Source organism: Cylas formicarius, unplaced genomic scaffold, assembly GCF_029955315.1.
Source record: "Cylas formicarius isolate icCylForm1 unplaced genomic scaffold, icCylForm1.1 PGA_scaffold_9__14_contigs__length_23061073, whole genome shotgun sequence".
Lineage (NCBI taxonomy): Eukaryota > Metazoa > Arthropoda > Insecta > Coleoptera > Brentidae > Cylas > Cylas formicarius.
In genome coordinates, this window is record NW_026844365.1 from 3,092,770 (window position 1) to 3,117,976 (window position 25,207).

A 25,207-nucleotide genomic window follows, 5' to 3' on the forward strand; every position below is an offset into this window, starting at 1 on the left:
TTGAATCTTCGCTTCTCTTCTTTGATAGCTGTATATCCACCGGCATTATAATCCACGATGCTGGAGACCTTCTTAGATGGTAGTGTTCTATATCCATCGAAGATCTTTTCTTGTTTTATATTCACCAAAGAACTTTTTTGGTAAGGAATAGGACTTCGAGACAGTAGCAGTATTAGAATAGATACAGAATAGAATAGATATAGATAGAATATGTATTAGAATAGATATAAGATCTTTTTTGGTGAGGAGTGGAATCTTCTCGTTTCTTCCGAGATAACAAATATTCTTAGATGGCATTATTCTATACCAATCCAAGATATTTTTTTGCGAAGGATAGAATCTTTTTCTTGCCACTTCCTCTGATTCCGAAGAAACAGCGTGTTCTACTTTTTATGTGAAGAATAGACTTAATTGTCCTCACTTCGTTAGCGTTGGTCGTTATGTATGGCAGTATTCTGCCAAGAGCATTTTGGCAGAATACTACTTTCGAGGCAGGATACCTTCTTAATCTTAATATATCCTAAGACAGTAGAAATTTTTCTCGGAGTATTCTATATTCACTTTGAATTTGAAGAAAATGGAATCTTCTGCTTTCGAGTCAGAGCACCTTCTATATTCTATATTCACCAAACAACTTTTTCAGTAAAGAATGGGGTTCGGGCTTTCGAGACAGTAGCAGTATTAGAATAGATACAAAATAGAATAGATATAGATATCCACCGAAGATCTTTTTTGGTGAAGAGTGGAATCTTCTCGTGGCTTCCGATACGACAAATATTCTTAGATGGGATTATTCTATACCAATCCTAGATTTTTTTTATTAAGGATAGAATCTTCTTCTTCCCACTTCCGTTTCTTGCGAAGAAACAGCGTGTTCTACTTTTTATGTGAAGAATAGAATCAATTGTCGTCACTTCGTCTTCGCCTCGGATCTTCTTCCGAATCTTCTGTTCAAGAGACTTTATCTTCTCTATCCTTTCTGCCAGAAGTAGGTTTATTTTTGTTAAGCCGACGTCGTAAACGTTCTCGACGGAGGGTCAAAGGGTTCGGCGTACTTTCCTCAAATAGGATTCCACTTCCCGACTCCGGTCGGTATAAATAATAAACGTGACGCGTCTAGATCGATATCTTTAATATTTTATCTTTATCGGCGACTCGGCTCGTTTTGAGTTTGTTGTTTTCCTCGATTCTTGGAACCGTTCCATACGCGCTTTAAGAGGCCGCCGTTGCTAATTTTAGAGGTTTTTCGAATCTCTCGCGTTTTCGGTCGGTCGTCAAACGAACGCGGACGGTCTCGCGATATTCTTCGCGCGTCTCGGTGGTTGTTCTACGGCGACGACGTCCACGTGTCTATTTTTTTTCCGGTTAGGTAAGTGCGAATCTAACTAGAGGCTAATTCGAATTAGTGATTTGAGTTAATCACTTCCGCCCGCGATTGCGTCGCGACGCCTCCGTCGTCGTCCGCAAATAGCGCGGCCGACGCTTAGGCGACGGCGACCATTTTTCTTCGAGTAAACCAACCAGGTCGATCGCAAGCAACTAAATGGTATCTAATGGCCTCCCACGTTGCAGTTTGAACCTGGTGAACCTCGTCGGCGGCAGTCCTAGGCGCGAGAACGTCCACGAAGGAGGCTCGTCCTACCACCCGCACCGCAGCAGCGCCCTCTCGACCAGCTCCCGTTCACTAGACGACAGTTCGCACCCCCTCGTGCCAGACTTTTCGTCGTCGCTCCGCGAAGATGGCGGCGGCCTGACGCGTTTCCTGTCGTCGTCGTCGTCGTTCCAAGCGGACGAGAGCCCGACCCACCACAAGACTTCCTCCGACTCTGCCTTCCAATCGCTTGGAGACGGTTTGGAGTTGGAACGGGAGGAGGCGACGGAGGAGGGCGAGATGTTACGGCCCGACCAGATGAAGGCGATCGCCGAGGAGGCGAAACGTAAGCGGCAAGATTTCGGCGAGAGGCGCGGCATCCTCAAACCGGAGTCGACGTCGTCGTTGCCGAGACGGAGTCGGTCGTTCGCCGCCCCCGGGTCGAAGAAACGCGAGTCAGCGTTCGTCGACTTCGCCGTGGAGGCGGCAGCGGCGGAGAAAGACGACGAGGGCATCTCGTGCAACTTTTCGGGCTCCGATTCCGAAACGTCGGAGGCGAAGGCGAAGCCCGCCACCTCCTCCCGGAGGATCTACGGAGGCGACGACACCGCGTCCGAGGGCGAGTCCTCGGGGGGCCGCGAGGTGCGCAAGATATTCGGCGGCAACGACCTCGGTTTCAGGTGAGCTTTTACGCACGAGGCGTATTTTTTTTTTCGCGGTTAATGAGATTTCGCGCCTACTTCGAGTTGCTATTCGTTCGTTTCTGCTCTCCCGGCCCGCACGGTTACCCGATCCAAGTCCCAGTGACTTTCTTATGTTGCCAATAAAATCACTCTCGTATGTTGTCCGAATTCGGGCCGACGACGCAAATTTGTCGAGGAACGAGCGATTGTTGTCAATAAATTGACAATCCCGTCGTTAAGGAAATTAACAAATAAACTGATCGAGTATTGTCAATAAAGGATCGTTTATTTGAAAATTATTAACAATTCAAAAAGTGTTGCGTGGATATTTTGCAGATCACGTATTTCCAATAAGGCACAATTTGTTGTTGTTGACAATTATTGACATTAATAATATTTGCGTCTATCTTTTCCGTTTCATGTGTACAAATTGGGTGAGATTGGTCCGGAGAACGAAATTAGTCAAGTATTGTCAATACGGGATCATTTATTTGACAATTATTTTCTGATTACAAATATTGTGCGTGGATATTTTCCGTACCGAGGAAATTGGTGTGTGTAAATTTGATGAGATTGGTACAGACAACCAAATTGATCATGTATTTACAATAAGGCACAACTTATTTGACAATTATTGACATTAACCATATTTTGCACCTATATTTTTCGTTTGAAGGAATTAATGTGTGTAAATTCGGTGAGATTGGTCCAGAGAACTAAATTAGACAATTTTTGTTAAAAGGGGATAATTTATTTGACAATTATTGACATTAAAAATATTTCGCTTCTATTTTTTCCGTTTCAAGGAAATTAGTGTGTACAAATTGGGTGAGATTGGTCCAGCAAAAAGCAATTAAACAAGTACTGTTAATAATGTACAATTTATTTTATAATTATTGATATTAAAAATATTTTACTAGTATATTTTGCGTTTAAATTAAATTGATGTGTGCAAATTGGGTGAGGTTGGTCCAGACAGCGAAATTAGTCAAGTCTGGTTAATAAGGGACAATTTATTTGACAATTATTTACATTAAAAATATTTGTCTAGGTAGTGTCAATAAGGGACAATTAACAATGTCTTGCGTTGATATTTTTTAATTTTTCAAACCGATGTTTATAAATTGGCTGCAAATTTCGTAAAAAAGAGAAAACATACGCTTACATTCAAATCCTAATTCGATTTTTGACCTCATCTTAACGAAAACTGTTCGAAAATGTCAATAATCGAAGGGTTGTAAAATAGTTTGGCGCGTTTTTTCATTTTACTTCTGAAATCATCTTCTCCGTGTACTATTTATATTGGCTTTTGTATTTTTTTTATACTGCCGTAAATGTTTTTGTCAATAAAAAAATCATTCCGAAATGGGTATTATTTATAAAATTATGCAGAAAACACAAAAATAAAAATCTCCCGTATCTCAAGTATGGGAAACATAAAATATTGCTGTAAGTTCTCGGACGCTTATTGACTAACATCCTGCATACAGCGTTGCTCTCGATAGATACGCGTTCGTTTGTTTTCGTTTTCTTATTTTTTTAAATCTCGACGCGGTTATCTGGAATCGTATCGCGTATACGCGGCTCGTTTCGCGCGAGGTCGTTCGACCGGCGCGTTTAAGGGACTAACTGCGAGGGGCGACGGCCTTTACGTCGTCCGATCCGGACGATTAAGCAAAAAGAAAAAAAAGACCCGCACGGTGCGTCAGGCGTTGCGTGAAATCGCGGCTATTAGGGTCGCTGACTGATTTTTTTTTAACGTCATCGTCGGTGTCAAACTCCAGCAATACCCAGAGAAATAAAAGGGCGTGGCATGTCATTTTTGGTTAAACAATTGTCAGCTGTTAACCCACTCTAGAATGTTACGTATTCGTTTATTGTCAATTTTGGTTTATTGACAAATTGACGTCCTGACTATTATTATATTATAATAATATTAATTTATATTATATTATATTATTACATTATATTTGGTTATGAAACGTCAGCCTCCTCATATTTCTATTGTGACCCGTTTTTTTTTTAAATTATCATTTATTGACAATAGGTGCAAATGTCGCATATAATTGAAAACAATCTTTCTCTTCTTAAATTCATTTCGTTTTCAATTTTCGTTTATTGACATCACATTGACAAGTAGCTGCTATAAATTGTCATTTGTTGGTCGAAATTTCTTTCTTTGTTCTGCCATTCATTGTGGTTTTGCATGTTTTTATTTTTTTTATTGACAATAAATGGTACTTCATGATTATTATTTGTCATATCGTTATTCAAGATGCTTTCTCGCCTAAATCTTCGGTTCCTGGCGACCCACTAGTTTTTTGTTTTCGATTATTGACAATAAATTGAAATTGATTTTTTTATTTCGAGTTCTATTTCCTAATTTTGCTATTTTGATTGAAATTTCTTTTCCCTAGTTCATCAGTGTCTTACTATATTTTGGCACACGGTGTGACTTTCTTCTTTCAATTTTTTTTAATGAGAAAAAATCGCACACCTAATAAATGGAAACTGTCATTTCATTATTACGCTTGCTATTTAGCATGTATCTTCAGTTCCTGGCCACCTTTTGGTTTTCGATTGTTGACAATAAATTGTCATTTATCAATTGAATTTTTTTTCGTGGTTATGAATCCTAAGTGTCTGGTTTTCTTTTGTCATACACTGCCATACAAAATTGTCACTTCGTGATTAAAATTTCCCTTTCTTTATGAATCTTCTTTGCCCTGCCTTTGATTTATTTCACCCTACATTGCGATCCAACGGTTTTATGTTTTTGATTATTGACAATAAATTGACAACCAATTGCCATAAGTTTTCCATTATTGACTATAAATTTGCAACAAACAGCTACTTGCTTTTTTTTTCAATAAATTGTTATCTAATCTAAATTACAGTATCTTACTTTATTTTGCCACACATTGTGACTTTCTTCTGTCTATTTTTTTTATTGACAAAAAATCGATATCAAATAATTTTAAATTGGCACACTTTTTTTTCTAATATTGACAATAAATTGACAACTAGTAGTCACAAATTATTGACATTTAATGACTGAAATTTCACTGCCCGCGATATATGGAGATTACTGGTTTTTAATTTTCTCTTACACAGCCATAAATTGTCATTTATCAATTGACTTTTTTTCTTCGTTGTGTCTGGTTTTGTTTTTCCATACATTGTGACTACTCGTTTTTATTTTTTTTTTTCATTGGCAATAAATTGATATCTAATTTTAATTACAAAATTGTCATTTCGTGATTAAAATTTCCCTTTCGATATGAATCTTCTTTGCCATTGTCATTTATCGAATGAAATGTCTTATATCTCGCTAATGAAATTTCGGTGGCCGCCCATATATTGCCGTACGCTGTGATCGCTGGTTTCGTTTATTAACTTTAAATTGACAATCAAATATACGAATCGTAATCGGCTACAAAATTGTTGACATTTCTGTACCGCGCCGTCGATCCGGGTGTGATGGCTTGCTTACGCGGCCTTCTAGCCCGTCGGAGCTTCGATCAAATTCCGTCGACGCGTTCGTTCGTATTTCGTCGTCGCTTCGAAGCGCAAGCAAGGATCGCTCGTCGTTTGTTTTTCACGCGCGTTGCATCCTCGTTGTCCTCAGTCGGCCGTGGTCCGCCGCTGAGTATAGGCGACGCGCGCGTTGACGCGGTTAGTTGCGCGCGCACGTCCTCCCCTCCGGTTCCGCGTAAATACGTTTCCCTACGCCGACTTTGATCCGAGAGAGGTAATTACCACGGGGATGATATTCGGTCGTGTGACGTTTTCATTTTATCGATGTTTTGTTTTAGTCGTTTGTTTGTTTTTGATCGGCTTCTCCGTCGTTCGTTCAAGGTCGGATATTTACGCGATAGAAAAAAAACATTGAGCCGAGCGTATCATTGCGAAATCGATTTTTGTGTTAGGCGATCTTTCCGCACCTCCCACCCTCCGTATAGAGGGACGTTGGTGGACGTAAATATCGATTCGGATTTCGGGTCGGGGGAAGGTGAGGGGCGACCGTCTACCACACCGGAGTCTGTGGGGAAGCATCGTTTTTCATGTTGCGCTTTCGCCGGAATAGTTTTTCCGGGCTTTCAAAATGTGTTTTTTTTTCAGTTTTGGTTAGTTTTTTTTATTTTTAATTTAAAAAATATCGTCAAAAATTCCGGTAAAAAAAATTAAAAGAGTTCTTTTTTATATTTACGGGAAACCGGATGCTTAGTTTTGACAGGAAATTTTGCGAATTTTCATGCTGGTTCCAAAATACTTTCTTTTTGTTTATAATTTAATAAATATTTTATTTATTATTTGTTTGTCTAGCATAAAGCTATAACAGAAAACAATCGTATTTACATTTTAACTATACGAGCCAGTAACAAAATAGGAAAATTTAAATAAGTATAAAAGTACACAAGTACAGAACAATTATACAAGAAAAATCAGGTTAAATTTCATACTAGTTCGAAATTTTTTATTTTATTTGTTTTTAAATGTCAATAAAAATTTCTATTAAAAAAAAATTGAAAACAGCTATTCGTTTTATATCTACCATCCCATTCTTAGTTTTGCAAAATTTTTAAAAAAATTTTTTTAAATGTCAATAAAAGTTCCTATTATTTTTTTTTTTAAAAGCTCTTTATATCTACCATCCCACCTAAAACCGGATACTCAGTTTTGCAAACAAATTTTCCGCATTTTCATACTAGTTAAAAAACTTTTTTTGAATTTTTTAAATGTCAGTAAGAAATTCTATTAAAAAAAATTGAAAACAGCCCTTCTTTTTTATATCTACCATCCCATCAAAAACCGGATTCTTAGCTTTGCAAAGAAATTTTCCGCATTTTCATACTAGTTTAATTTTTTTTAAATGTCAATAAAATTCTATTAAAAAAAAATGGAAAACAACACTTCTTTATATCTACTATCCCATCGAAAACCGAATTCTTAGTTTTGCAAACAAATTGTCTGCATTTTCATACTAGTTCGAAAAAATTTTTTTATTTTTTTTTTTGATGTCAGTAAATGTTTCTATTAATAAAAAATTGAAAACAGCCCTTCTTTTTTAAATCTACCATCCCATCGAAAACCGGATACTCAGTTTTGCAAACAAATTTTCCGCATTTTCATACTAGTTAAAAAACTTTTTTTGAATTTTTTAAATGTCAGTAAGAAATTCTATTAAAAAAAAATTGAAAACAGCCCTTCTTTTTTATATCTACCATCCCATCAAAAACCGGATTCTTAGCATTGCAAAGAAATTTTCCGCATTTTCATACTAGTTTAAATTTTTTTTTAATGTCAATAAAATTCTATTAAAAAAAATGGAAAACAACACTTCTTTATATCTACTATCCCATCGAAAACCGAATTCTTAGTTTTGCAAACAAATTGTCTGCATTTTCATACTAGTTCAAAAAAAATTTTTTATTTTTTTTTTTTTATGTCAGTAAATGTTTCTATTAATAAAAAATTGAAAACAGCCCTTCTTTTTTAAATCTACCATCCCATCGAAAACCGGATTCTTAGCTTTGCAAAGAAATTTTCCGCATTTTCATACTAGTTTAAATTTTTTTTTTAAATGTCAATAAAATTCTATTAAAAAAAAAGGAAAACAACACTTCTTTATATCTACTATCCCATCGAAAACCGAATTCTTAGTTTTGCAAACAAATTGTCTGCATTTTCATACTAGTTCAAAAAAAATTTTTTATTTTTTTTTTGATGTCAGTAAATGTTTCTATTAATAAAAAATTGAAAACAGCCCTTCTTTTTTAAATCTACCATCCCATCGAAAACCGGATTCTTAGCTTTGCAAAGAAATTTTCCGCATTTTCATACTAGTTTAAATTTTTTTTTTAAATGTCAATAAAATTCTATTAAAAAAAAAGGAAAACAACACTTCTTTATATCTACTATCCCATCGAAAACCGAATTCTTAGTTTTGCAAACAAATTGTCTGCATTTTCATACTAGTTCAAAAAAATTTTTTTATTTTTTTTTTAATGTCAGTAAATGTTTCTATTAATAAAAAATTGAAAACAGCCCTTCTTTTTTAAATCTGCCATCCCATCGAAAACCGGATTCTTAGTTTTGCAGACAAATTGTCCGCATTTTCATACTAGTTTCTCATCAAAAATCGGATTTTAAGTTTTGCAAAAAAAATGTCTGCATTTTTCGTATCAACCTTTTTTCCAAAACGCTTTTCTTGTATTTTTATTTTTATTTGAGAAAAATTACCAACAAAAAGCTCAATTAGAAAAATTTTAAAAACGCGATTCTTATTTATATCTACTTGGTGTGCCATCAACAACCGAATTATTTTGTTTTTCCAAAAAATTACCGGCGTTTAAAAGCAAAATTTTCTATTAATTTAAACTGGGTGTCTTATGAAAAAACGGCTTCTTATTTTTGAAAAAAAAAATGTCTGCGTCCTTCGTATATATATATATATATATATATATATATATATATATATATATATATATATATATATATATATATATATATATATATATATATATATATATATATATATATATATATATATATATATATATATATATATATATATATATATATATATATATATATATATATATATATATATATATATATATATATATATATATATATATATATATATATATATATATATATATATATATATATATATATATATATATATATATATATATATATATATATATATATATATATAGCCTATGTTTTCTTGAAATAATCTAATATTTCTGTTTTATCGAAAAAGAGTATTTTGGTATTCATACACAACAAAAATAAATAATTAAATTCGTGAAATTATAGCTACAAAAAAAACAATTATTTTTCCCTGATCCGGAGGAAATTTTAGGAGATCTGGCATCTCCGCGTTTAAACGTCTTTGTTTTTGACTGTTTCAAAATGCCGTTTTTCTATCTCGCGCTGTCGCAACGCAACGGTCCGCCGTTGTGATGACGCAATTTTTACGGGCCGCCATTCAAAATCGTGTTTTACGCGTTTCAAAACGAGAGAGATGATGGGGGAACGTGATTCCGCAAGGTTGTTGCGCCCAGAGAATACCATCCTGAGCGTGCCCGTGCGAGATCGCGCTAGTGAAAGTGCGCGGAAGGTATTCCAGGGGTATTCCCGGCGTCGAGGTTATTTTTCGAACTACCGGATTACCTTTTCCGGGTATTCCGCAGTGTAGGTTATATTCGCGCGCTTTAATTAAACCTAACTCGCCGGGCGAATCGGATGGAATACCATCCGACGCGCTCGAATCTTTTCATCGTCAGTGTCGAATTTTAAACCGCGATACCCCTAGGGAGGCCTTTTATTTTAACGTCAACCCACATACGGTCAATTACGTTGTTTTCTGTTGGTCTATTTGCGGACTTCGGGAAGTTTTGATGGTATTCCGACTTCCTGCTTCCACCTTCATCAACAATGTAGATGTTTTTCCACGCATTTTTGCAGTCGTATCTTTTCAGTTAGGCTTAACGTTTACTGTGTTTTGTAGTGTGTCGTTTGTGGCATTCCCACCCGGAACACCATCCTGGACGGTTTATGTAATATGTAATATGTAATGTGTAAAATGTAATAATTACCGCTTTACAAGTGATGGTATATGTTCGGTAAAGTCTTGGTTCTTACCCATCATGAGGGTGGGATACCTTTTCGTCTTTTTACTGCCAAGAAAATTTCATTCGCAGTTCTGATTTGCTTAGTTATTGATTTGTCCGGTTCCTTTAGGATATGACGTAACGTCTAGTTTGGAATGTTACTTCAGTTACTTCATCAAGTGTCGCGACATTTACCACCTTTCGCGCCCAGTGGCGTGGAAACTGACCCGATTTTAATTCCCGGTTGTCGTTTATTCGATAGACTCAAGTGCTCAAGACCTGGTTGCCGTTATCGATCTCTTTTATCCGGTCCGTAAATAGATACGGTGGGGGTAGGAATAGACGAGGCTTGAAAATGTCGACGGAGTTTATTTTCGTAGCTCCACTTCCGATCGTTTTTTTCTTCGTGGTCGCGCGACCTGTCGCGTTTCTCTTTCGGCTCCAATTACGTCATCCGTCCCCGAATGCGTCGATATTTTTTTATGCGGTTCGATTTACGGTACTGGCTCGCCCGCGCTTCTACTTTCACGTCGCAGTTTTTCGAATCTAGGCCGACAAATTCGTTTTAGACTGTTGTTGTGCTTTTTGTTTATCTCGGTCTTGAAAGCAATATAATAATAATAATATTAATAGTTTTTGTTCACGTATTTATATACAATGAAAAGGACACGGTTTAGATGAACAAAATAAGATATGTTGTGCCTCCGTTTTTAAACCTATCCTAAGAAGAGGGTAGCAGCGCTAGGCAGGAAAAATACACATAAAAAAATAAATAAATATCTAGTACGATCTGTGCAAATAGAGGGACTTACACTTTGAAAATAGTATACAGTAGTCATTACTTAAATATTGAATGAGAATAATAATTCACGCAGGTTCGTGGAAAAGATATTGTTTAGCAATACCAAAGAACATTGCTATAGATTTTTTTGGATTTAGATGGAGTCAATGTTCTAGGGACGCCCTGTTAATGATTTCTAGATCATTATTTATGATTTGACAGTTTTCCAAAATTTTATCTCCCGAAAATGAGTAATAAACTTGTGTATCATCTGCATACATTTGGGTTTTGCAATTCCGCATAAAACTAGGAAACGCGGACGTATATATACAGTATAAAATTGGCCTCAGAATGGCTCGCTTGAGGCAACCCAGATATTATAGCACGACAGTCCGATGGGAAGGAGGAAGAATTTTGTATTGGCTAGAACAGGGCTAAATGAAATTCATATGTGGAAAAACCTCAAAGCTTATGAAATGTATGTCGAGACATGTTTGGGATCAAGGAGAGGGATGAAAAATGACGTTCCACACGAAGACGTGGCCAAAACCAAAAACCAAAACCTACGTATGAATTAATCACATCCAAAGGGGCGGAGTCCAAATGACCCACATTCAAAGGGACGGGGACATAACCAACACGCTCAACAGCCTACATATGAATTGTCATACTCAAAGGGGCGGAGCTAAATGCCACACCCAAAGGGGTACTGTAAAATGTTTGGTTGTGGGCAAAGATCTGTACTTTACCAGCGCTGATATAATGATTATGAATTAGACAAGTAGGCTTGAATGCTCTTATTGATTTTTGAAGCGTTCAAATTAGATTTTTAATGCTACATTATAGATTGTTGTTTTTTAAATGCTAATTACCGTTCTGCAGTTAATGTACACCGTTCGGATAAGAGGGAGTCTTTTTTATTTCATTTTTTTGAACTGTGAACTGTGTGTGAAAGTTATTTGCTTGGGTGAATCAGAATAATTACTTTAGACTTGACAAGTATTACGAGGCAAAATCTCGTTATACAGATAGGCTGGCTTTTTGTTTAATACGATTTTATGAAGCATACACCCTGTATGATTGATTTTACAGTCACATAATCTTGTTTTCGGCTGATACCACAAATGAGTCTTAGTTATGAATTTTGCACTACCTGAATTCTCCATTACTTAAATCTTGACAATACTAAAGATTCAAGGACATTTTTTAAAAACATTTGACTTAAATAATGCCGTACCTGATTATTTGTTTCAGATTCATGTATGCCGCCGTGTTAACGCATGTCGTTTAAGTCTCAAAGAGCTGTCAAATGTCAATCCAATTAATAGTACGTAATCGAAACGTTATAATATTATTCGACGTTTCAATATAGGATATAAAATTGTTTATCGAGAGATAATGCGTTATTTGTCGTAGCGTCGTTTGTTTTTGCGTGCATGGCTTTCTGATCCGATACCATTTATTATTGTAAGCGAGCCTTTTTATGTATTTCTTAAAAAGAAATCAAATAAAAAGAAAAATTACAATAGTCTTTATTGAGATATTTTAAATGAATGCTCAAGATTTAGACTAAATTACTAAATACCGAAACAAATCAATATAATTGTATTTTAATATATTGATATATTAATAGATTGATATAAACATGTTCAATGGGATTAAATATACAGTGGTAAGGTGGAAGCCTTAAAACTGCATGCCCTAGATTTTTTATCATAAGTGTCGAACCAGGTTTGATCCAAGTAAATAATTGGCCTTTGTTGTTGTCTGTAAATCCTAATTTTGTCTAGATATTCCAGTCGCCATTTCCGAATTCTAAATGATTCCATTAAAACTTGCCTTTTGTCAATTTTTACTAATAAACTTAATCTAAGTAGTATACCAAACCAAAGAATATTAAACACAGGTAGGTATGAAATTATTTTCAATTACGGACCATAATTTTACCTGAATTTAAATTCCGTATCTTATTGCATTGTATGTTAATGACCACCCTTGGATAATCCCATTCAAAAGCAATTGGTCATTTTTTTATATCTATGAACAGACCATACTTGCATGGTTTTCGCTATTTGATTAACAACCGTCCAAGTATAAAGCACACAAGAAAAGTAATTATCTGGTGCTTTTGTCTAACTTACAGACTCCACAATACATAATAACTAACCCGGCAGTTAGTACGTAAACTTACCAATTTTACGAATCTGGCCGCAAAAAAGATGAATAAATAGTAACAACCTGAAAGTCTGCTTTTATAAGTTTACTAGCAAAAGTCGCAAAATTGGTAGCCCTGCAGCTTAGGCATTTAGTACAAAGGCAAATTTTTACCGCGATCACTCAATGACGTCCAGGTGCACCGTGTTTCCAAACTGTTATAGTTTTTTTGATTTGACCAGGCAATTACACAATATACATCCAATAATGAAATTCACATCCTTTTCACTTTTCTATTTCAGTCTTAACGCAAACAAATGAAATCAAATTTTCAGAGATGTTGTTTATGGGGTAAAAAACGACAACTTCTTAGTATAAGTGGAAAATAAAATTCAATACAAAAAATAAAATTTTAACCACCTACATTCTTGTTGTTTACCTATATATTTTTAAAAGCACATCGAGTTTTATACGCGAAACGGCTATTTTTTCGCGGAAGCGGCAACGTGGATTCATCTCGCGCTGATTATTCAGTTCCGAGATCTCGTCGACCAAAAGAAAAAAAAAACCTTATCTCGCGTGCACATACGACGAGATAACGCGCTTTAAATCGAGCAGCGCGCAGTGGGTCGCGAAAATCGAGTGGGCCGTGCCTCTCACCTGTCGTCGATCGGCGTTTGTTTTTCTTTTTAGCGTTCGATTTCGTTCGCGCGCGCCACTGCCTGGCTGGACGTTCAACTGACCGCGTGGTGCGGGTTGGGGAGGGGGATTCCGTCTTGTTAAAAACGGTCGCTGCTGGGCGGGGTAGTGCGGGGAACTGTAACGTCCTAACGCACGCCAATGCACCGCGATAGTCGGACGATGACGTCGCGAAGTGGCCTCCATTAAACGTCCATTCAGTGGTGACGAGGTCGAAATGATAAACCGGTAACTCTGTTTCGTTTTTTTTTTTATATATATATAATTGCGTCCTCCGGTATAGTTTAGTACAAAATAGACCTCCATCTATCTAAACGTGAGACAAATTTTATAATAGAATAAGACGACTAGTAATGGCGATTTTTGGTTTCTATTGCTCATTTATACAGGGTGTTTCGAAATAAACGCAACCAAGTTTTTACGGCTCAGTGTACGTCTAGAATAAATCCTGGTTTCCGACGAAAAGGTTCCTTTCCAAGATACAGGATGTTGAAATTCTAAAAATGTCGATTTTTTTTATTAATATTTTCAAATCAGTCTAAAATTTTCAACAAATCAAAACTAAAGTGGCTTTTACCTGATGATAATCAATTTGACACAATTAAATTAGAATGAATGTTGTTAATTTTTACAGTTATTTGTTGGTTTATGTTTCGGCAACACCGTGCCTTTATCAAATACAAAAAATGTTAATATTCCGACGTCTGTCCCCCATAAATGGTTGGATCCCCATTTATTTTTGTACCTACCCCTGTATATAGCAAGCACATATATAATTAAAATTTCGAACTTTTGACATAAAAACAGTATGTCAAAATGTCAAAATGACAGAAGTTCGCCATTTTACAACGATTTGAGCCAGGCTTAACACCACTGGAGTTTTTGGTTTTGGGGATATCTAACAAGTAACATTATTGTTACAGAACCAAATTCTTAAAATGGCGCCCTGCTGTCATTTTGGCATATTGTTTTTATGTCATAAATAGATTCTTAATTCCCATTGTAGGTTAATACATTTTAATTTAAAAACGGAGACGCATTTAAAGCCAATTGGTCATTAAGTAATAGATTCGAACATCTCATTTTGTTAATCTCCATAGCTTCCAACAATTTTTTTGCTCTTTGATTCATTATGTAAAATATGAAAAGTATTTTATTTATTACGCCCTTTTAGGCTCGTCAATTATGTATTGTCCGTTATAAAGTGTGGGACATGATTAACTCCGAATTTTTAAGTTTTTCGTGATTCAGTTTTATTGTTTGAAATGGTTGAAAATGGCAGCCATTTTGTGTGTGTAAGGGTGATTTGAGTTATTATTTGTTACTGTGTCCGTGTCCTATGTCTAGAAAGTTTAAAGAGTTATGTATGACATTTTATACTTTGTTAATGAAACTTTCTGCATGTAGTGAATTTCCCATAATTGATCCTTCTTTCTCAATATTAAATTGCCAAAATAATTTTGGTCTAAACAAAGTTTTAAACTTGATTTATCTCTGAGTGGGACTATTGTCTATTATGATTATTACGTCAGTCGGTGGAATATTAGGAAATAGGACGTCAAAGAAAACTATAATTGCCTTAGCAGGAATTTTAATGTTGTTGATTAGTTCGAACGAATTTTGCCTTTTGCCACTTGAAAGCGGCCCACAAAATGGGATTGAAATATACAGAGTGGTTTGAAAATAATAGTAAAGAAATAGTTTTTTCGTAGAATTTCAATGGTTGTAAAATAAAAATAAGTATTTTTCTTGAGATCGAACGCTAGACACAATAATAAGAAAAGTAAAATAGCGGTTTAATTATTCTTATGATGTAAACAAAAGAAAATGTACGAGGTAGGTGTGTTCAAAAGGTGACTTTCCTAAGAAAGAAAGCATTTCCGGGCATATGTATGCAATTAGGGCTTATTTTGGACGCTTAGATTATGCCATAAAAATGAATTGGTCTCATTGTTTTGATTTATGTAATTGATTATGTCAGTACTTCAGAAATTCAGAACATTTGATCTTTTCTAATTTTTTTTGGAATAACAAATTCGTCAGAAAATAGTGGTTCTGTAATTTTAAACATTGAAATGTTAAAGGAAGGAAAAAGATGGCGCATTTTTTCCTACGATGGCACTTTCGAAAAATCGATCTTTTCGAAAAAATACACGCTCCTCACTAAACTCGAGATCTAGGTAACGGTAGGTCCTGTGGGACCCCCATTGGTCCAGAAATAATCAGCGTGGAAAAAAAATTTTTTTTTGTCTGTCCGTTCTCCGTTCTCTGTTCCAGGGGTTTTCGACGATAACTTCCTAACGGTTTGAGCTACACGCTTCAAATTTTGCCCCTTTTTAATCGCCCGCGGGGTGCATAAGATATTTAAAAAATATGTAAAACGCTTTGAAAATTGTTATTTTCCAGAGTAAATTATATTAACCGCAAATCAAAAATGGCAAAAAATATGGCTAATCGGTTTACAAAAAATCAAAACGCGATGACGTCATTTACTGTTACGACGCACCGCATGGCTTCAGAAAACAAGTATTTTCACGCACCTCTATTTTGTACATTGTTTGAATTATATACAGGGTGTGTCGTTTATGAACAAAAAATCTAAAAGATCCTAAAAATTGCCGTTTTCGTGGGTGTAAGTGAAAAACCGTAAATGAAAAACTGTAAAATATGGGATAGATCGATTTAAGCAGTATCGTAAATTGTGTCGAGAGACAGTTTCAGGTTTCGTGTATCATACAGGGTGCGCGAGATATTTGAAAAAATATAATCCGAATTCGAAAATTATTTGTTCAAATTTTAACATTTATCAAAGTTTGCCGTGAGTTTGAAGGTCGGCGGGACGTGAAAGACACTTTATACAGGGAATTTTTCGAAAGTATCTGCGCTATCGCCGTTGGTACAGAAATGATCTGTCCGTTCTCCGTTCTCCGTTCGCGTCTTGTGGTTTTTCCTGAATAACTTTCGAACCGTTGGAGCTACAAAATTGGAATTTGCCTACTTTTTAACCCTCCACGAGGCACATAAGCTTATAAGAAATGGTCCTTATCCGACCCCGGTATCCATCTTTTTTTCGCGATTTTCTACTGGTTTTTGGACCTTGCTATGAAACACGATAAGTGTCCGAAATTTGAAGCAATCGACTTCATATTTGGCACATATATGCAGGTTTGCCCCATGACGAAGCCTATTGAAAATGGGGGTTGGGGTTCGGGAAGTATTCTAAAGAAATAAAAAATCGCTCGTGCGATCAATCAAATTTTACCAAGTATTTTTTAAAAATGTTTGAAATTTTATTTTTTTTTGGTAATTTTAGCTTCCAGAAAAATATGTTTTCTCCCACAATCGTTCATCCGATTGGCATAATTCTTTAATCGGCAGACGCAGTGCAATAACATTTATTTCGGCTATTTTTTTGATTATATACAGGGTTTTCAAATTATAGGCAAAAATGTAAAAAACCTAGAAAATTGTTCTTTTACAGAGTAAATTATTAGTCGCAAATCAAAAATCGTAAAAAAATATAGCTGATTGGTTCAAACGGTGTCATAGGCCGCATCCAGAGCTACAATTTTCGTATTTGTATGTTTTTTTCACACATACATCAAATACGCTGCTCGGGATATTTGAAAAAGTCCATATTGAAATCGTTATTTCGGGGGCTGTCAAGACGCGATGACGTCATTGATTATTACGGCGCACTCGAAAACCATTTACTATTTTCAAAAAATTCTTGAACCAGGACGAGTCGAAAATCCAGGGCTATAACATCTACTTCGAACAATGATTGTATCATATACAGGGTGTGTCGTTTATGGGCAAAAAATCTAAAATATTCTAAAAATTTTCTTTTTTTTTGGGTAAATTATTTGGCGATAAATGAAGAACTGGATAATTTTATTTGAAACGGTATCGTAAACCGTCAGAGTTTCAGGTTTCGTCAATTTTTGTGCAAATTTTTATATTTATCGATGTTTATACAGGGTGCATGCATAATTAAATTACATTGGTTTTGCGAAAGTTCTATAGTGGTCGCAGGAAGATTTTTTTCGAGAGCAATCTTGTTATTAATATAGATGACTGATTATTTTCTAGCAGTAGCAGTTCCAATTTTCATCGCCAAATACAAACTAGATGTGATTTATTTGCTCTTGACAAATTATATTTTATTCGATATTATATGATATATATTTTTTTATATTCCGTTTTTTTTTTGGTGTTGTTTTAATTTTTATTGCATGGACAGAGTTTTAGGCCAATCGTTTATTGAACAAATTATAATATTTTCATGCAGACTCATCTGCTTAAATATTCGCTTATCATTAAGGAACACCCTTACGTCCGCTAACGGTGGTGATACGAGCTTAAAAGGCAATTTCTCGGGATCGAGTTTGTCGAGACAATTTTTTTCCTTCGCAACAATAAAGCAACGTTCGACGTTTCGTCCTCAGGCGGAAGCTAGAGGGCGCCCTATCGACTAGCCGGAGCCACGCGAGCTTCCACGTGGCCGGAGGAGGCGGCGCGAGGTGGGATGCTCCGTCGTCCGCCGAGCACCGCGAAACCAGCACCGGGAAGCCGTCGTCGGCGTCTTCAGGTTTGCGACGCTCTCACACGCACACGGCGGGCGCGATGCCGCGCTCTATCGCCGACCTCAAGGCCAAGCTCCAGGAGCGGGGCGAAAGGGACTGGATGAAACGCGTGCAGGTCAACAACAACAGCTGCGACGAGCTGAAGCTGCTCAAAGAAAAGAACCGCTACAACGTGAGTACCTAATGCTAATAATTTGGTCCTTCGAGCCGGATTCGCGCGCTAACGAATGAAATCGTCGTCGTCGCGCGTTTTCGACGACCTCGAATTCGTCGCGATCGATCGCTTTCGAAACGAGGACGAAGCGGTATAAAAATAAACGTATTTGGCGCGATATTGGCGAACTTCCTTTCTCGACGTTATCGTCGAAAACGGAAACCGTCCGTTTACGTTTTTTTTGTCTTCGCTTCCGCCAGGCGAAATATCGAAGACTACCTTTAATCGTTTTTTTTGAGCCACGCGATCTGCGGCGGACGCGGCCAAGCGGCTAATCAAAAACGTCAGAAATATTAATTCGATAACGCAGTGTCGAGTTGAGTTTTCTTGCGGTCGCTTGGTACCGCCCGGACGCCATGTTTTTTGCTGCGGCGTTCTGTTTTTTTATCGCCCTTTTCGTATGGTTAGGTCTCCGACATAGACGTTCTCTGGATCGTCGGGTCGCAGAACGGTCTTTTGAGGTTAGAATACTCCGGACTTTTACTTACGTCATATCTTGCGTCCACATTAAATATTTTATTTGGGGTATATTTTAGAATGTTTAATTATTTTTCTATATTTGTCTTTTAACAACATTCACCAAACCTAATTTCATTTAACTTGTTTTAAATTGTTTTAAAATGGAGTGGCGTCGTAAGGGTGAAGCACTTCTAAGAAAATTCAGAGTCTGCCAGCCAACAAAAAAGGTTATGGCCACTGTCTTTTGGGATTGTGAAGGAATTCTTTTGATAGATTTTAAGAAACTAATACCCCTGTCAATGGTAAATATTACGCAATAGTATTACATAAATTGCGAGACTGCATACGTGTAAAACGTCGAGGAAAACTGTCCAGAGGCGTGAGTCTTTTGCACGATAATGCACCTGCCCATGCTGCTGGTGTTGCACACGCTGCCATTTTAGAGTGTGAGTTCCAACAGATAGATCATCCTCTCTATAGTCCAGATATGGCCCCCAGCGACTGTTATTTGTTTCGATATTTGGAAAAGGACTTACGTGGACGGCGGTTTAACGACGAAGTTGAGTTAAAAGAGGCTGTTCTAGCTCATTTTTCAGACAAACCAAACGAATATTTTTTTAAATGCATTGAGTTGTTAATAAAGATATATAATAAGTGTATTGAACTTAAGGGGGTTTATATTGAAAAATAATAAAAAAAAAATTACTCTACTTTGCTCTCGTATCTCCTTAAAGAGCCCTTTCGAGAACATCATACGTATGACATAATATCAATTACTAATATTATAAAACGTTTTACACGACGCAGTAGTATTGGACTATTGCAAAACGTTTTGGTTTTGGCGACATACGACATAATACCAACTGCAGATATTATAAAATGTTTTAAATAATATAAGACGTCGACAAGGCTGCTGCATTTCACCTACACTCTTTAACATCTATTTAGGGGGGTGAGGAATACTGAAGTCAGAGATGAAATGGGGATAGATATTGACATCCTGGAAACTATAAAATGTAAAAGGTTGAAATAGTATGGCTACGAAAGGATGAATGATCAGCGATGGCCAACATGACTGTTAGAATGGATCCCCACCAATCGCAGAAAAAGAGGTAGACCAAGAAAATCGCGGAACCAAGAAGTATACTGTGCAAAGGTGGATAGAGACTAGAAGCATATGACGGAAATGATCGTAAGCGTTGGAAGCTAGGATGCCCGAAACGGCGACAGCTGTAAAAAAAACTCGTTATATACCACAGATGGATACTACAGATATTACAAAACATTTGCGCGGTACTATATTATTTACGCGTATTATTACACAACACAAGACTTCAAATTGTTTTCCATAGGAGAACATTATTTACATCTTTTTTGTAGGACGAATTGTCGGAGAAGTCGGTCCTGGCCGCTCGAAAAGACGAGCTCGACGCGGCGTCGCGCCAATGGAAGACGCGCGTCGAAAAGAGCGACGCCGAAAAGTTCTCGGTGGCCGGGAAAATGGGCGTCAAGGTCGACAAGGAGTCGGAGGCGGCGCCGCCCACCATAAACATACCGGCAACGGACAACAAGAAGAGGACGCCGCAGGCGAAAAGGTACAAGGGCAAGGACGATCCCTCGTCGACCCCGTCGTCGCCGGAAAAGAACAAACTGTTCGACTTGACCCGCAGCAAGTCGGCTCTTTATCCCGCCGTGTTCGCCCAAGAGAAAACGGGTAAGCAACAATTTAGTTTTGGTTCCTAAGAAATGCTCGCTAAAGTTTTACGAAAAAAAGCACTAAATGTACCCACAGACAGTATGAACCTGAAAAGAGAAGGTTTTGCACAAATACTTTTATTACGGAACCTTTTATACAATGCAATATCAGGTGCGTATTATACGACGCGAGGTTTAACACTTTTAAATATTACGTAGCATTAGCATTTTACATCGCACAATTTTATTTGCGTATTATACTACACAATATTTTACACAAGATAATATTTTAATATTACGCAAATGTGTAGTTTTAAACTTCACAATATTACTTTTATATATTACGCACATATCAATTAGGTATTGTAATGCTATATATTACGCTACACATACCTCTCGCGTATTATACGCAGTGTAATATACCTTCCATATATTACGCTATATCTATATCTTTTACACGACAAAATATCTCTTACGTATCGTACTACACAATATTTTACAGCACATAATACTTGCGTATTCTTATACTACGCAATGTTTTATACATCATAATATGACATATATATTAATGAACAACTTGCACAACATAATGTTCTACACAGCGTAATATTTAAATATTACGCAAATGTTTACGCCCTAGGCCATCAATTGCATATTATACTACAGAACATTTTAGATACTTCCACCATATATTACGCGACCTTTTAAACGACAAGATATTTCTTTTATGTATTACGCACACGTCACTTGCGAGGTTTTACACACTACTATATATTACGCTTTTGTGTATGAGATGTTTTATACAGCATAATGTTACATACATATTATAACACATGCGTATTAGACTAACCAATGTTTTACACAAAATTTAAATATTACCCAAGTTTTCACACCACGGACCATAGAATATCACTGCGTATTGCACCGTTTTAGATACTATGGTACGCAAGTGACGTATGATTTAAAAAGGAGTATAATATATTAAAGTGATAGGGTAAAAGTGGGATAGATGCCCCACTTTTTGTAAGCTGACTATAACTTTTTTTTTAAAGACTAAACTAGAAAGTCAATTTTCCTACTAAATTAACTAGATAAGTTATTTAAAAAAATCTTACCTATAGCCTAAGTACCTGCGAATAAGTCATAGAGGATATATGCCTCTAAGGGCGTCTATACTCAGTCAATAGTGGGGCCTCTATCCTTTTTAGTAGGGATAGACGCCCCAGCAAATAAATAAAAATACTTAAATAATTAAGTAATTTTATAAACACACCATAAATATAAATGATACATACTATTTAAATAACAATACACACTTAAAACTTAGCTTCGAAAACGAAAGTTCTGAACACGTCAAAATGTCACTGTCACAAGAATCATGCAAGCGCGGTAAAATTTTGCAACGTTTTTTTAACTCAAGCGGCGACACGTGCAGTCCTGTCGCATCGCGTGCGCAGACTGTGCTGTGCGGGGCGAGGTTTGTCCGAGGAACTTGGTACTAGAGCGTGAACTTGGTTTTAAATTATCTTTTTTTAAGGTGCGGCGTCTATCCCACTTTAACCTGGTGTTGTATGCTGTATTATTGTTAAAATTATAAATAGATTAATATTACTATATTTTTAATATTATTAAAGACGCGGATACCACGTCCAAGATATCCAGTCGTGTGGTATCTGTGACGAAGCCGGACGACGAGACTTTCCGCACCTTCTTCGAGAGCGTCGAGTTGAAAACTTGGGGCGACGCTTCCCTGAACGTAGACCCCGCCGATTTCGACGCCGTGGAGCGACACTCGCTATTGGTGGCCAAGAAAAACGTGCGGGTGCAGCGCAGGCGGGGCGCCACCAGGAACCCGATCAAGGCGCTGGCATCGCGCAGCGACATCGCCGATGAGTACACCGAGGTTATCACCGGGGTTGCCGAAAGAGAGAAGAAAAGACTGAACATTGAGAAACGTGAGTAGTTCGTTTGTCCCGCGCCGCATGAAGAATCCTACCAAATATTTACATGGGCTGTAGTAGTTAAAACGCCGATTTAAAACGAGTCGGATAGTAGTTGTACTTAAATTACAGGCTACATTTTTATCGTGTGTTTGATTCAAGTAGCTCGTTTGTTGGTATTTTTTATATGGACTTTTTTTAACAATGCACTGTTTATTATTATGGGTCTTGCGCATCCACCATTTTAGAACTCGACTCGCAATATTCATTTTTGATGAACAATGCTTAAAAATTTGCTTGTCTTTCATACTTTGCCGCCGTTTTTATTAAGGGGCATATTGCAAATTTTTTTGAAAAATTTAGTTGTATTTTATACTTTCTCGAAAACGGTAAGTAGTAAAACCGCAGTAGTTCATTTGTTCCTTGCGTTTCACCAATGAGTAATACGTAATCCGTAAAAGTAGTTCGTTTGTCACCCGCTGTTGCTGCTAATTTTTATATTAGTCTGCGCACTATTTACTTTTTTGACGACGGGGTAATTTATTTTTCGTTTTATTAAGTGGTTTATTTGAGCCGCACATCGAGCATCTTAAAATAAGTAGGTATCGCTAATATTCGTTACGGAAACTACGTTTCGAAGTAGTTCGTTTGTCCCGTTCCCTGTAACGTCGATTTTTAACAAACCGGGAACGATCAATAAAAATGTATGCGTATTTCATGCTCTGCAGTAGTAAAACCTCAGTAGTTCACTTGCCACAACGTCTTCTTGCATTGTTCCAGTCGCCTTAAATTCTAACAAGGCGGTGGAAGCGCTCGCCGGCCTCGCCAGCAACGAGGACTTCAAAGCGGTCGCGTTGAAAAAGGGCTCCGGCCCGACGACCCTGCTTCCGTGGAAGAGCCCGATGCTGTTCCAGATCAAAGGTCGGCGGCACGTGCAGACGCGACTCGTCGAGCCGGCGCCCGGCAGCGTCAACGAGGGCGACTGCTTCGTACTGGTGACTCCCGGCGCCCTCTACAGCTACGTCGGCGCCTACTCGAACGTCATCGAACAGGCGCGCGCATCTGACGTCGCCGCCCACATCCAGAAAACCGGCGACATGGGCTGCAACGTCGCGAAAATCGTCGCGGTGTCCAACAAGTCGCCCGGGCGGCACCTGGAGGCTTTCTGGAGGGCGCTGGGCAGCGATACGGTGCCGGAGACCGTAGGCGCCGGACATCCGGACGAGGACGAGACGTACGAGACGAACATTTTGAACACCAACATGATTTACCGGCTCGAGGGCGACGAGCTGGCGCCCTACGATCGTTACTGGGGCGCCGTGCCCAAAATTCAGATGCTGAAAGAGCAGGAGGTGATCGTATTCGATTTCGGCTCGGAGATGTACGTGTGGAGCGGCAAGAACGCCCCGCTCGAGAAGAAGAGGCTCGCGTTGAAGCTGGCGCGCGACATGTGGGACGAAGGCTACAATTACGTCGACTGCGACGTGTGCCCTTTGAACGTCGCGTCCGTCCTTGGCGACAGGAAACCCGCCGGCGAGCCCGCGCAGAAAGCCTCCAAGCGTCCGGACTGGGCGCTGTTCTGCAGGATAACGCAGCACCGCGAGACCATCCTTTTCACCGAGAAGTTCCTCGATTGGCCGCACTTTTCGCGCGTCATTCGCGCTCGAGGCGCAGACGGCGGCAACAAATCCCGCACGCCGTCCATCGAAATAAAACCGTGCAACGTCGACGAGATGGCGAAGGTCAAAGACTCGGAACCGGACCTGGTGGTCGGCGACGTCCACCTAGGTCGCGGCCACTCCTACTTCGACGACGAGACGAGACGTTTGTTCAGCTACGAAACGCTCGAGATCGTCGCGTGGCGCATCATGGAGAACACGCACGAGCGTCTGGACGCCAACTCGGTCGGTCAGTTTTACGACGGCGACAGTTACATCTACAGTTGGAAGTTCAGGCAGACGGTCAAGGGGCGGGAACTGAACGGCAAACCGTCGAAACACGCGCCCGTCGGCAAGGACAGGTGCATTTTCTTCTGTTGGCACGGCGCCAAGTCGTCGGTGAACGAAAAGTGCCTGGCCGCCTTCCTCACGGTCGAGCTGGACAAGCAGAACGCCCCCCAGGTGCGGGTCACGCAGGGGGCGGAGCCGGCCGCTTTTCTGAGATTGTTCGGCGGCGCGATGGTCATCCACCTCGGCAAGAGGAACGAGGCGGGGCGCGGGAGGCGGCCGCGATTGTTTTTAGTCCGCGGCGAGATGGAGGACGAGATTTACCTGATGGAGGTGCCGGCGGAAACGGACAGTCTGCGCAGCAGGACGTCCTTCGCGCTCTTCGACCTCGAACACGCGACGGTGACGGTGTGGCACGGCGCCAAGGCGAGCGAACAGAAACGGAGGGTGAGAATATAAATACAGGGTGTTGGGGAATTCGTGACAGTGCAGCAACTATGTAAAAAAAAATTGAAAAGCTTCTTTCAACGTGCGCATGCGCGATATTTAAAATTTCGTTTTTAACCATTCTGACGTTGGACCCATAAGACCTTGCGGCTTTCAACAAGCAACATGGCCGCCGGCACATTGTCAATTTTTGGATGCGCTATTTTTATGGCAGTAGGAGTCAAGGTGTGGAAAAATAATGCAGATTCAGTATAATTCTGTAATTAATTCGGCGTTTTTTTTCTACATATGTTTTTCATGTAAGCTATTTTTTTCCGAAATGCATATAGAAATTTTGCCAGTTCTTACCTTTAATTATAATAGTATTTTATATAATGTTGACTCATT

General features: G+C 38.3%; 1 protein-coding gene across 6 annotated transcripts in view; it reads left to right on the forward strand.

The window, feature by feature from the left end:
- The window catches only part of LOC132707214 (supervillin-like), a 71,459-nt gene that overhangs the window by 43,818 nt on the left and 2,434 nt on the right, over positions 1-25,207 (forward strand). For all 6 annotated transcript variants that reach the window (XM_060678967.1, XM_060678965.1, XM_060678963.1 and 3 more), the window contains exons 8-12: positions 1,573-2,271; positions 17,982-18,291; positions 20,173-20,506; positions 22,122-22,442; positions 23,208-24,820. In XM_060678967.1, the coding sequence (XP_060534950.1) occupies positions 1,573-2,271; positions 17,982-18,291; positions 20,173-20,506; positions 22,122-22,442; positions 23,208-24,820 (3,277 nt within the window). The remainder of the gene's footprint in view (positions 1-1,572; positions 2,272-17,981; positions 18,292-20,172; positions 20,507-22,121; positions 22,443-23,207; positions 24,821-25,207) is intronic.